The following is a 13603-nucleotide window of genomic DNA, read 5'->3' as shown; positions in this document are numbered from 1 at the left end:
CCTGATCTTAGGGGGAATGCTTTCAGTTTTTCACCATTGAGAATAATGTTTGCTGTAGGCTTATCATATATGGCCTTTCCTATGTTGAGGTAGGTTCCTTCTATGCCCATTTTTTGAAGAATTTTAATTGTAAATGGGTACTGAATTTTGTCAAATTTGTCAAAAGCAAAAATAGATCCTTTTTCTGTATCTATTGAGATTATCATACGGTTTTTATCTTTCAGTTTGTTAATATGGTGTATCACATTAATTGATTTGCATATATTGAAGAATCCTTGCATTCCTGGAATAAACCCAACTTGATGATGGTGTATGAGCTTCTTGATGTGTTGCTGAATTTTGTTTGCTAAGATTTTGTTGAGGATTTTTGCATCTATGTTCATCAGTGATATTGGCCTGTAGTTTTCTTTTTTTGTGTTGTCTTTGTCTGGTTTTAGTATCAGGGTGATGGTAGCCTCGGCAAATAAATTTGAAAGTGTTCTTTCCTCTGCAATTTTTTGAAAGAGTTTTAGAAGGATAGGCATTAGCTCTTCTCTGAATGTTTGATGGAATTCTCCTGTGAAGCCATCTGGTCCTGGGCTTTTGTTTTTTGGGAGTTTTTTTTATCACAGCTTCAATTTCACTGCTTGTATTTGGGTCATTCATAATTTCTATATCTTCCCTTGGAAGATTGAACTTTTCTAAGAATCTGTCCGTTTCTTCCAGTTTACTCATTTTATTGCCATATAGTTGTTCATAATCGTCTCTTATGCTGCTGCTGCTGCTGCTGCCAAGTCGCTTCAGTTGTGTCTGACTCTGTGCGACCCCATAGACGGCAGCCAACGAGGCTCCCCCGTCCCTGGGATTCTCCAGGCAAGAACACTGGAGTGAGTTGTCATTTCCTTCTCCAATGCATGAAAGTGAAAAGTGAAAGTGAAGTCGCTGAGTCTTGTCCAACTCTTAGCGACCCCATGGACTGCAGCCCACCAGGCTCCTCCATCCATGGGATTTTCCAGGCAAGAGTGCTGGAGTGGGGTGCCATTGCCTTCTCCGAATAGTCTCTTATAATCCTTTGTATTTCTGCATTGTCTGATGTAATCTCTCCTTTTTCATTTCTAATTTTGTTGATTTGATTCTTCTCTCTTTTTTTCTTGATAAGTCTGGCTAAAGATTTGTCGATTTTGTTTATCTTCTCAAAAGAACCAGCTTTTAGTTTTATTAATCTTTACTATTGTTTCTTTCATTTCTTTTTCATTTATTTCTGCTTGAATCTTTACGATTTCTTTCCTTCTACTAATTTTGGGGGTTTTTTGTTCTTCTTTTCCAGTTGTTTTAGGTGTAAAGTTAGGTTGTCTATTTGATGTTAATTCTTGTTTCTTGAGGTAGGATTGTATTGCTATAATCTTCCCTCTTAGGACTGCTTTTGCTGCATCCCATAGGTTTTGACTTGTTGTTTTCACTGTCATTTGTTTCTAGAAATGTTTTGATTTCCCTTTTGCTTTCTTCAGTAACCTGTTGATTATTTAGAAACATGTTCTTTAATCTCCATGTGTTTGTGTTTCTTACAGTTTTTTTTCTTGTAATTGATATCTACTCTCATAGCATTGTGATCAGAGAAGATGCTTGATACAATTTCAATTTTCTTAAATTTACTGAGGTTTGATTTGTGACCCAAGATGTGGTCTACCGTGGAGAATGTTCCATGTGCACTTGAGAAGAATGTGCATTCTTCTGCACTTGGATGGAATGTCCTGAAGATATCAATGAGATCCATCTCATCTAATGTATCATTTAAGACTTGTGTTTCCTTATTAATTTTCTGTTTTGATGATCTGTCCATTGGTGTGAGTGGAGTGTTAAAGTCTCCTACTGTTATTGTGTTAATGCTAATTTCTCATTTTATGTCTGTTAGTGTTTGTCTTATGTATTGAGGTGCTCCTATGTTGGGTGCATAGATATTTACAATTGTTAAGTCTTCCTCTTGGATTGATCCCTTGATCATTATGTAATCTTGTATCATGTAATCATTATCTCTTGTAATCTTCTTTATTTTAAGGTCTATTTTGTCTGATAGGAGGATTGCTACTCCAGCTTTCTTTTGCTTCCTGTTTGCATAGAATATATTTTTCCCTCCTCTTACTTTCAGTCTATATGTGTCTTTAGATATGAAGTGGGTTTCTTGAAGACAGCATATATATGGGTCTTGTTTTTGTATCCATTCAGCCAGTCTGTGTCTTTTGGTTGGAGCATTTAATCCATTTACATTTAAAGTAATTATTGATATATATATTCCTGTTGCCATTTTCTTAATTGTTTGGGGTTGATTTTGTAGATCTTTTTCTTCTCTTGTATTTCTTGACTATATAAGTCAGTTTAACATTTGTTGTAAAGCTGGTTTGGTGGTACTAAATTCTTACTTTTGCTTGTCTGAAAAGCTTTTTATTTCTCCATCAATTTTGAATGAGATCCTTGCAGGGTACAATAAATTGGTTGTAGATTTTTCCCATTCAGTACTTTAACTCTGTCCTGCCATTCCCTTCTGACCTGCAGAGTTTCTGCTGAAAGATCAGCTGTTAAGTGTGTGGGGTTTCCTTTGTCTGTTACTTGTTGCTTCTCCCTTGCTGCTTTTAATATTCTTTCTTTGTGTTTAGTCTTTGTTAGTTTGATTAGTATGTGTCTTGGTGTGTTTCTCCTTGGGTTTATCCTGTACGGGACCCTTTGTGCCTCTTGGACTTAATTGGCTATTTCCTTTACCATGTTGGGGAAATTTTCAACTATAATCTCTTCAAAAATTTTCTCATACACTTTCTTTTTGTCTTCTTCTGGGACCCCTGTAATTTGAATGTTGGTGCATTTGATATGGTCCCAGAGGTCTCTGAGACTGTCCTCAGTTCTTTTCATTCTTTTTGCTTTATTCTGCTCTTCAGAAGTTATTTCCACCATTTTATCTTCTAGCTCACTGATTTGTTCTTCTGCTTCAGATATTCTGCTATTGATTCCTTCTAGAGTATTTTTAATTTCAGTAATTGTGTTGTTTGTCTCTGTATGTTTATTCTTTAATTCTTCTAGGTCTTTGTTAATTGATTCTTCCATTTTCTCCATTTTGTTTTCAAGGTTCTTTATCATCTTTACTATCATTATTCTGAATTCTTTTTCAGGTAGTTTGCCTGTTTCCTCTTCATTTATTTGGACTTCTGTGTTTCTAGTTTGTCCCTTTATTTATGTAGTATTCCTCTGCCTTTTCATTTTTTTTTTAACTTATTGTGTTTGAGGTCTCCTTTTCTCAGGCTTTAAGGTTGAATTCTTTCTTCCTTTTGGTTTCTGCCCTCCTAAAGTTGGTCCAGTGGTTTGTGTAAGCTTCGTATAGGGTGGGATTTGTGCTGAGTTTTTTGTTTGTTTGTTTTTTCCTCTCATGGGCAAGGGTGAGTGAGGTGGTAATCCTGTTTGCTAATGATTGGGTTTGTATTTTTGCTTTGTTTGTTGTTTAGAGATGTCCTGCACAGGGTGCTACTGGTGGTTGGGTGATGCCGGGTCTTGTATTCAAGTGGTCTCCTTTGTGTGAGTTCTCACTATTTGATACCCCTTAGGGTTAGTTCTCTGGTAGTCTGCGGTCTTGGAGTCAGTCCTCCCACTCCAAAGGCTCAGGGCTTGATCCTGATGCGGTCACCAGCGCATCTGCCTCCTCCCCCACGGGGTGCACCTCCAGCCACAGAGACTTTGGATTGGGGAATGAGAGCGGCCCTGTGGTAAAGAACTGCTCCTGGGTGATGAAGCAGAGCTGCACGCAGTAGTTCAGTTTAAATTTTGAGTTGCATCTTCCAGCAGAAGCTTCCTCACCTGACAGGACACCTCGCCCCCAGGTTTGTACTTTTTAATTGAGGTAATAATTATTTGATCAATTTTGTCTTACAGTGTCTTCTCTTCAATCATTGAACAAGTCACTGCAAAATCAATTACAGGAGTCATTAAAGAGCCAGGAATTACTGCAGAGTAAAAATGAAGAGCTCTTAAAAGTGATAGAAAATCAGAAAGATGAAAACAAAAAATTTGCTGGTATATTTAAAGAGAAAGATCAAACTTTACTTGAAAATAAACAGCAATTTGACATTGAGACAACAAGAATGAAAATTGGTATGTGTTTGAACTGTAGTCACAGTCACTTTTTAAAAGGTAATACTGAAACTGAAACTTTTGTTGTTTTAGAATTGGAGGAAGCCTTAGTCAATATGAAAAGCTCCCGGTTTAAGTTAGAAGCTGCTGAAAAGGAAAATCAGATATTGGGAATAACATTACGCCAGCGTGATGCTGAGGTGACTCGACTGAGAGAATTAACCAGGTAATGTTGACATTATTTGAATAACTTATGCCTTTTGTTAGATATATTTATAAACTTCAAAATAATTTCAGACCTGCCTTCTTAACCTTATCCTTTTCTCAGTGTTTTTGCTAATTTCTAAGGATATTTTTCTTCTGTTCCAGTTAAATTTCAAACGTGGCTAAATTCCTTTTTAAACCATGTGATTCCTGGCAAAGGAGTCTGATGAGGAACTGAAGACTTGTTTAGCAAATGGTTAAGAACTCTCTGAAGCCAGAGACACCTGAGTGGAATTCCAGCTCTATCATTTATTAGCTGTATGACTTTGAGCAAGATAGTTAACCTTTCTAAACCTTAGTTATAAAGTGGGGGCATGATTAGGGTTGATAAGAGGGCTAAGAAATCATTCATGAAAAGCACTTAGCACAGTAAGCCCTCATTCATAGGATCTTGGGTAAGTTATTTAGCCTCTCTGAACCTTATTCATTGCATTAGTAAAATGAGGGATTTGATAATAATTTCTAAGATTCCTTTGTTCCTTAACATGTCTTAAATAAATAGAACCACCTCACTCAATTTTTATATGATATTCTTTTATAAAGTTCAGTTTTCTCTTGAGGTGGTTGACAAAAATTGGATTTTCAACTGATTTTTTTCAGTCCTAGAGAAGTCAGTTATTTTAGGCCTGAATTATATATCATCAGATCTGACCATGCTTTTGACTGATCCTGGAAAGTCATAGTTCTAAATATAAAGCAATCCTGAATATAAAACAATCTTCTTTGTATTTCAAATGAAAAGACCCATTTTGAATGATACACTTTTTCCCCACTTTGAGTTATAATTTTTAGAGAATAAATGATATATAGATACATGGTGGTGGTTTAGTCACTAAGTTGTATCTGACTCTTGCAGTCCTGGCAGGACTGTAGCCTGCCAGGCTTCTCTATCCTTGGGATTTCCCAGGCAAGAATACTGGAATGGGTAGTATTTCCTTCTCCAGGGGATCTACCTGACCCAGAGATCAAACCCACATCTCCTACATTACAGATGGATTCTTTTACTGCTGAGCTACCAGGGAAGCCTATACATATATAAAGAATATTTATTAGTTTTGTAAATACATTTGAAATGACTTTATATAAGCTATGTTAATATAGAAATATTGCTTCCCCCCACATTCATATTTCACAGAATAATTTCACTCAAACTTTTTTTGAACAGTGAGAAAAGCAAAATGTACTTCTTGTATCTATGTAGTGTTAGTGTTAATTAGGCTCTAGTCAGAGTTTCTGGAATATTGGGTTATACCACTCTTTTTCCAAGTTAATTATGAGGATGCCCCTTCTTATGAAAGTCTTTATAAGGCCTCTAAAGAAAAGCATCTTCTCTTTTCTGAAGAGTAATTTAGGGTAAAAACTTTGTTATCTTTAGTATTTATGGTAAAAGAAGTTAATCACAAAAAACCACATATTTTATGATTTTATTTCTAAGAAATGTCCAGGAAAATGCTAAGATTTACTCAGACCAGATTGCCTTTTAAATTTAAGAGCAAAACAGACAAAGAATACTCTTTGAGCTTAGTTGTCAAAATTCACCCACATTGGTGACTTGTAATGTGTTTGGTGTTACTCTAGGCAATTCAATTAATCAGGAATATCCCTAGTACTATAGGTGGGCTACTGTGACAATTTACATTTTACTTCTGACATTAGAGCATAAGTCAACAACACTTGACAATACAGATAAATCTTCATGTTCGCCTACTCCATCTCTTTTTCCTATAGCCATGTAACCTCAGTCAGATATGTGTGTGTGTGTATTTTTTTTTTTTTTTTTGCATGTGTTAAATAGTCTCAGAGATTTGACAAAAATTTTAAATGCCTTTCTCAGACTACTGGGGAGGGATAATGGAGCTAGAAGTTTCACATACAAGTGCTAAACAAATTTCCTAAACCATTTCTTCTCCAACTTTGAATAGTTTTGAAATACATCTTTATTATTATTTTTAGATTTTACTAGAATGCATGTTATAATACCATTAAAATGTGAGGAAAATTAATATATTTTTCAGTAAATAAGTAGTAAATATTCTTCTGATAGTTTCTAAGAGCACTCATACAAGTGCTGATATTTATTTAAATTAGTATAGTTTTATAAATAGCCAAGAAAGGACTTAACATTTTTATGAAAATACACCAGTTTTCCAAGCATTAAAAATCATTGTGTTTAGCTGAGTCTCATGTAATAGAAACACAGATATATCTACTTGGTAGCTATTTAGGTGCTTGTATTGCTTCCTTTAAAATTTTGGCATAGTTTTATCTCTTTATTTACAGAGATTTTTCTTTTAATTTCAAAGACAGTTGTAAGTCACATTTGTTTACACATGAGAAACTTAATGATTGCATTTAATTTCCAGAGATTAAACTCTTATTACATGTCCCTTTTTGTATTGTGAATTTTGTACAGAGCAAAGATAATATTTCTAATTAAGTCTGAAAAGGAACTTCAACATAAGGATTTTTTTTCTAAAAATAAATGAAAATAAAAATGTCAGTATGCTGTCTGGTTGAATTAACTAGTGGTCATTACTCATTACAGCACTTCTTTAAAGATGGTTTCTATAGCATGCTTTTTATCTTTTAATAGTAGCTCGTTAGCTTCTTGAAAGAGGTACGAAAAAAGTGGCTGGAGCCATTGCCATTTAAAGGGCAATCAGAACTCAAGACATAGCATATTTAAGATGACAGTGTATGCCAGGTTGGGAAAGAATGTTTTTTTCCTTTTGTAGGAAAAGAATCACTCATTCTATATCCAAAGATATTAATATAATCACTGCTAACTGTTTGATACAGAGATTTCCCTTTATTATTTTATTTGGACATGTATAACTTTTTCCAAAAATAGTATTGTTACTGTGTTGCATATGGCCTACTCTTTTAAATTTAACCTTGTATAATGAACATTTTCCTATCAATAAATATTCTTTACAAATGACTATAAAAAATGGCTATGATGTAGTAAGACTGTAATATACCTGAATCAGTCCACAGTATTTGAAGATAAAGATATTAAGTTCATCAATTTTCTGTTATAAATTACAGCTTTGTAAATATATCTTTGGGTGCAGCCTATTGGTGAATATCAGTAGGTTAAATTCCTAGAAGTGCAACTTGGTGGGTCTAAAGGTGTGGGATATAAAAATATTAAGATTTCTGATATAATGCTATTTTGCTAGGGGAGTGTACACTCCCACTTTGCCTCTCCAAGCCTTTTTAACAATGGATATTCTTATTTTCCTATGTTAGCTTGATAGGCCAAAAAAAATCGTATTTAAAAAATTTTAATTTCTCTGATAAAAGTCAAACTTTAAAACTTACTTACTGACTCATTGTAATTTTTTAAAATTACCTGTTAATGTTCTTTGTATCTTTTTTTTAAATTGGTGTGTTTCTTTTTCTTATCTATGTTTAAGAATATATATGATTCCATTCAAATAGACTAAGGTCTTGGTATAAAATGGTTTTAAGAGGACTACTAATAAAAGCTGTCACCAGATGGAAACTGTGCTAAGCACTTTACCCTTATGTTTTATTATTTTATCTTATTTAATGTTCATTCTAAATGTGAAGTAGTTATCTTCATTTTGCAGTTGAGGAACTTGAGATTCAGAAAGGTTGAACAGCTTGCTCAAGATCACAGCTAGCAATAGTGCTAGGATATGAATCAATTTCTGTCTGACTTCAAACCCTGTGTGGTTTTCCTTATATCGCACTTTCCCTGGAGTCTAGCTGTCAGTTATACCTAATTATACTGGATAATTAAATTATGTCTAACTATCCTTTTTTTCGCCAGTATTGTTCCAATATCCTTTCCATATATGTTTTGAATGTAGAGTAATAGTTACTAACACAATCCACTAACAAATGGGTAGTATATTTACCATTTTGCAGTGTTGCTCAAGAATATAAGCATCTCTACCTTAAGAGAAAATTTTTTCTAAGCCTCCATTTTTAGATATAATAGTATTAGATTTGATGCAGACTAAGATCTTTTATCAATTGTTACTTTAATTTACTCTTTCCAGAGCATATTCTGTGATTTTGTGCTTTTAGTTGCTTTTTTCCATATTAAGAACCAGGTGCTTGCCTGAGATACTTTCTTTTAAAGATGAGAGGAATATGTAAGTAAATGAAACAAATGGGTAAAAAGAAATAATTAGTGTACTAAATTCTTCTTAACAGAACTTTACAGAGCAGTATGGCAAAGCTTCTCTCAGATCTTAGTATGGACACTGCTCGCTACAAGCCTGGGAATAATCTTACCAAATCACTTCTGAACATTTATGAAAAGCAACATCAACATGACCCAATCTCTGCTCACACTTCCATAATGAGCTACCTAAGTAAGTTAGAACCAGATCACACTCTTATTACACATCCAGAGCCTGTTTCTACAATTGACAGTGAGGAAAACATGGTGCCAGATAGACCTTATGAAAATGTTCTGCCCTCCAAAGGCCCTCAGCATAGTAATACCAGGAGCATGGAGGAGGTATCAGCCCCTGGAATTGTTCCTGCCCTTTCAAAACGGGAGTCTGATGAGGAAAGTGAAATTACAACCTTAGTAGAAGATGAGCATAATTTGGATAAAACAATTTACATTCCATTTGCTAGAAGCACTCCTAAAAAGAAATCACCCCTGTCTAAGAGATTATCCCCCCAGGCCCAGATCAGTGTAGCTCCACCACAACCGGTCAGTGGACTTGTTGCTGAAAAAGAAAAGAAACTGTGTGCACCTGGAGTTTGTTCCTCTTGCCAAAAGGAAGATGCACCTGACAAACTTTGCAGAACAGCTGATCTGGAGGACAAGCAGCTCCTCAAGAAAATAAAGGAAGCCATTTGCAAGATCCCTCCTGCCCCTGAGGAGGAATCGGCGGCCTGTCGCGGCCCCTCCGCTTGTCAGAACAGCAACGTTCAGGTGAAAAGCAGTGCAGTCTCTGACGGTAGCTTTTTAAACTCTGAGTTAACTTCTGACTGGAGCATCTCTTCTCTCTCCACGTTCACGTCTCGTGATGAGCAAGACTTCCGGAATGGCCTTGCAGCACTGGATGCCAACATTGCCAGACTCCAGAAGTCCTTAAGGACTGGTCTTTTGCAGAAGTAAGCTCAGAAGAAAGGAAAAGTTGTTTTTAAGAATAGAACTTGGCTACATTGAATGTATATTTTAAATTTCTTTAGAGAAAAGTTTTATATTATGTGTGAAATAAATTGTATGAATAATACATTTATCATTGGAATATACTGATACTAGAGCTTATAAAAACAAGTCATCTTAAGAAACTGACATATGTTAAGAGAAGAAAGGTTGTGTGTTACTAGAAAAATGCTGTATTATAAATAAAATTTAGTATTATTAGAGTTTATTCTTACTCTGCTGGGCTAAGAATACAGGTTGGAAGGAATTTCTGGTTGTTGTAAAGGATAATGGGAAGGGAGTCTCCAGGGTACAATTTACTATATTAAAACTAGAGTTTTTTTTTTCTCTTTCAGGATTCCTGTTTGTTTTTTAATGGCATTGTGTTTTAATGTGTGATGTTCTGTGCTACAGGCTGGTGTTGTTGGTGAGACATATACACATTTATTTTAAGAGAAAAAGTGCCAGTATCTCCATTTTAAAAAAAACAAACGTTGATTGGTCTTAAAAAATACAGATAACATCCTAAGTTAGCATATGGTTTCTTAACACTTTAGCACTTTTATTTATTTTTGTCACAGATACATTGAAGATCATTAAAAGGTAAAGTCAGACTAATAAAAAAAATGCTAAGATAGGTTTTGGTTTTGTAAATTTGTTTTTTTAAATAAGTGTTTATTTGCTTTTTGTCATTATATTTGAACATGATGGATTTTATAAATCTTGTACTGATTGTACTTCTGCCTTTCTGGGCCGATTTTTTTCCCCCCAGCACTTTAGCTGAGAGCATTCTCTATTCTGTAAATGGTATGGGTTAGGTTGATCTCTGCTTCTCTAAACTAGCACTTTCTAACTATTTGGTGTCATCTCCTTCCATGTAAATAGCACAGTTTAACTCTCAGAAAGCTGCATATTGTGCTGTGACTGATACTTCATACAAGTCGCCTGCCTGGTGTCATTTTATTTGGTGCTTGGGCAGGCTTTAGCATAGAGTGTTCTGCTGGTCCCAGAACCACCTCCTGCTGTTTTTAAGTGTTGGGGCTACAACTTCTAGAGACCCAGACAGAGTCTCTTTAACATGTTCAGATTTTATAGAAAGAGATTTCTTAGGCCTAAATATTAAATGAATTTTAAGCTGTTTTCGCAGAATTGTCTATTGTTTATAATTTCTTCTGCTGCTGCTGCTGCTGCTGCTGCTAAGTCGAGTCAGTCGTGTCCGACTCTGTGCGACCCCATAGACGGCAACCCACCAGGCTTCTCCGTCCCTGGGATTCTCCAGGCAAGATCACTGAAGTGGGTTGCCATTTCCTTCTCAATTTCTTCTAGTGTTCATAAATTAATTCCTTAGTTTATGTGGAGCTAGTAGGTCACAAGCCTTGAACACATAAGTTGAGAAATACAGTTCAGAAATACAAAATAGTAAAGCAAGGAAGGAAATTGTATCATATGTCTACACCTAAATATTCAGTTGTTATGTATACGCAGAAGTAAATTCTTGAAATTATCATGGGACTTTCAAGAAGATTGTCCTCTTTTACCCTTAATATAAGATTGCTATCTTTACATGCAAAGAAAACTTTTTAATATTTATGGGTTCAGTTAACTAAGATTAATAATTTGATTGGATAACAAATGAGACTGGAATGTCCCCAAGGGACCTTTACGAGGCGCTTACTGTTTATTTGGTAAAAGACACATACATGTCACAAAAACATGAAAGAATTTGGTTAAACTTTAAGATGGAATATGATCCTAGCAAAACTGAGGGAATAGACAATGACTTTCATAGAAATTTAAAATAGAAAGAAGCCCCAGTATGGTAACAAGCAAGCATGAGCTATGCTCAGTCATGTCTAACTCTTTGCAACCCCGTGGACTATAGCCTGCCAGGCTCCTCTGTCCATGGGATTTTCCCAGAAAGAATACAGGAGTGGGTTGCCATCTCTTCCTCTAAGGAATCTTCCTGACACAGGGATCAAACCCATGTCTCCTGCATTGTAGGTGGATTCCACCACTGAGCCAGTCAGTTCAGTTCAGTTACTCAGTCATGTCCTACTCTTTGGGACCCCATGAACTGCAGCACGCCAAGCCTCCCTGTCCATCACCAACTCCTGGAGTCCACCCAAACCCATGTGCATTGAGTCGGTGATGCCATCCAACCATCTCCTCCTCTGTCGTCCCCTTCTCCTCCTCCCCCCAATCCCTCCCAGCATCAGGGTCTTTTCCACTGAGTTAGTTCTTCACATCAGATGGCCAAAGTATTGGAGTTTTGCTTCAACATCAGTCCTTCCAGTGAACACCCAGGACTGATCTTTAGGATGGACTGGTTGAATCTCCTTGCAGTTCAAGGAACTCAAGAGTCTTCACCAACACCACAGTTTAAAGCATCAGTTCTTTGGCACTCAGCTTTCTTTATAGTCCAACTCTCAACATCCATACATGACCACTGGAAAAACCATAGCCTTGACTAAACGGACCTTTGTTGACAAAGTAAAGTCTCTGCTTTTTAATATGCTGTCTCAGTTGGTCATAACTTTCCTTCCAAGGAGTGTCTTTAATTTCATGGCTGCAGTCACCATCTGCAGTGATTTTGGAGGCCCCCCCCAAAATAAAGTCTGACACTGTTTCCCCATCTATTTGCCAAGAAGTGATGGGATCGGATGCATTGATCTTAGTTTTCTGAAATGATGAGCATTAAGCCAACTTTTTCACTCTCCTCTTTCACTTTCATCAAGAGGCTCTTTAGTTCTTCACTTTCTGCCATAAGGGTGGTGTCATCTGCATATCTGAGGTTATTGATATTTCTCCCAGCAATCTTGATTCCACCTTGTGCTTCTTCCAGCCCAGCATTTCCCATGATGTACTCTGCATATAAGTTAAATAAGCAGGATGACAATATACAGCCTTGACGTACTCCTTTTCCTATTTGGAACCAGTCTGTTGTTCCATGTCCAGTTCTAACTGTTGCTTCCTGACCTGCATACAGGTTTCTCAAGAGGCAGGTCAGGTGGTTTGGTATTTCCATCTCTTTCAGAATTTTCCACAGTTTCTTGTGATCCACACAGTGAAAGGCTTTGGCATAGTCAATAAAGCAGAAATAGATGTTTTTCTGGAACTATCTTGCTTTTTGGATGATCCAGCGGATGTTGGCAAATTGATCTCTGGTTCCTCTGCCTTTTCTAAAACCAGCTTGAACCTCTGGAAGTTCACGGCTTGGAGAATTTTGAGCATTACTTTACTAGCGTGTGAGATGAGTGCAATTGTGTGGCAGTTTGAGCATTCTTTGGCATTGCCTTTCTTTGGGATTAGAATGAAAACTGACCTTTTCCAGTCCTGTGGCCACTGCTGAGTTTTCCAAATTTGCTGGCATATTGAGTGCAGCACTTTCACAGCATCATCTTTTAGGACTTTAAATAGCTCAACTGGAGTTTCATCACCTCCACTAGGTTTGTTCATAGTGATGCTTCCTAAGGCCCACTTGACTTCCCATTCCAGGATGTCTGGCTCTAGGTCAGTGATCACACCATCGTGATTATCTGGGTTGTGATGTTTTTTGTACAGTTGTGTGTATTCTTGCCACCTCTTCTTAATATCTTCTGCTTCTGTTAGGTCCATACCATTTCTGTCCTTTATTGAGCCCATCTTTGCATGAAATGTTCCCTTGGTATCTAATTTTCTTGAAGAGATCTCTGGTCTTTCCCATTCTCTTGTTTTCCTCTGTTGTTTGCACTGATTGCTGAGGAACACTTTCTTATCTCTCCTTGTTATTCTTTGGAACTCTGCATTCAGATGCTTATATCTTTCCTTTTCTCCCTTGCTTTTTGCTTCTCTTCTTTTCACAGCTATTTGTAAGGCCTTCTCAGACAGCCATTTTTCTTTTTTGCATTTCTTTTTCTTGGGGATGGTCTTGATCCCTGTTTTCTGTACAATGTCATGAACCTCCATCCTATTAGTTCATCAGGCACTCTTGTCTATTAGATCTAGTCCGTTGAATCTATTTGTCACTTCCACTGTATAGTCATAAGGGATTTGATTTAGGTCAGACCTGAATGGTCTAGTGGTTTTTCCACTTTGTTCAATTTAAGTCTGGATTTGGCAATAAGGAGTTCA

General features: G+C 36.4%; 1 protein-coding gene across 4 annotated transcripts in view; it reads left to right on the top strand.

The window, feature by feature from the left end:
• Positions 1–10230, top strand: part of CCDC14 (coiled-coil domain containing 14) — a 39058-nt gene extending 28828 nt beyond the window's left edge. For 3 of the 4 annotated variants that reach the window (XM_027536143.1, XM_027536135.1, XM_027536163.1), the window contains 2 exons: positions 3892–4315; positions 8542–10230. In XM_027536143.1, coding sequence (XP_027391944.1) covers positions 3892–4315; positions 8542–9463 — 1346 coding nt within the window. In that variant the 3' untranslated portion in view covers positions 9464–10230. The remainder of the gene's footprint in view (positions 1–3891; positions 4316–8541) is intronic. The other variant, XM_027536152.1, reaches the window with a different exon arrangement.
• The last annotated feature ends 3373 nt before the right edge of the window (positions 10231–13603 follow it).

The sequence above is a fragment of the Bos indicus x Bos taurus genome, chromosome 1, assembly GCF_003369695.1.
Source record: "Bos indicus x Bos taurus breed Angus x Brahman F1 hybrid chromosome 1, Bos_hybrid_MaternalHap_v2.0, whole genome shotgun sequence".
Classification (NCBI taxonomy): Eukaryota; Metazoa; Chordata; class Mammalia; order Artiodactyla; family Bovidae; genus Bos; species Bos indicus x Bos taurus.
This window is presented reverse-complemented; position numbering and strand designations above follow the sequence as displayed.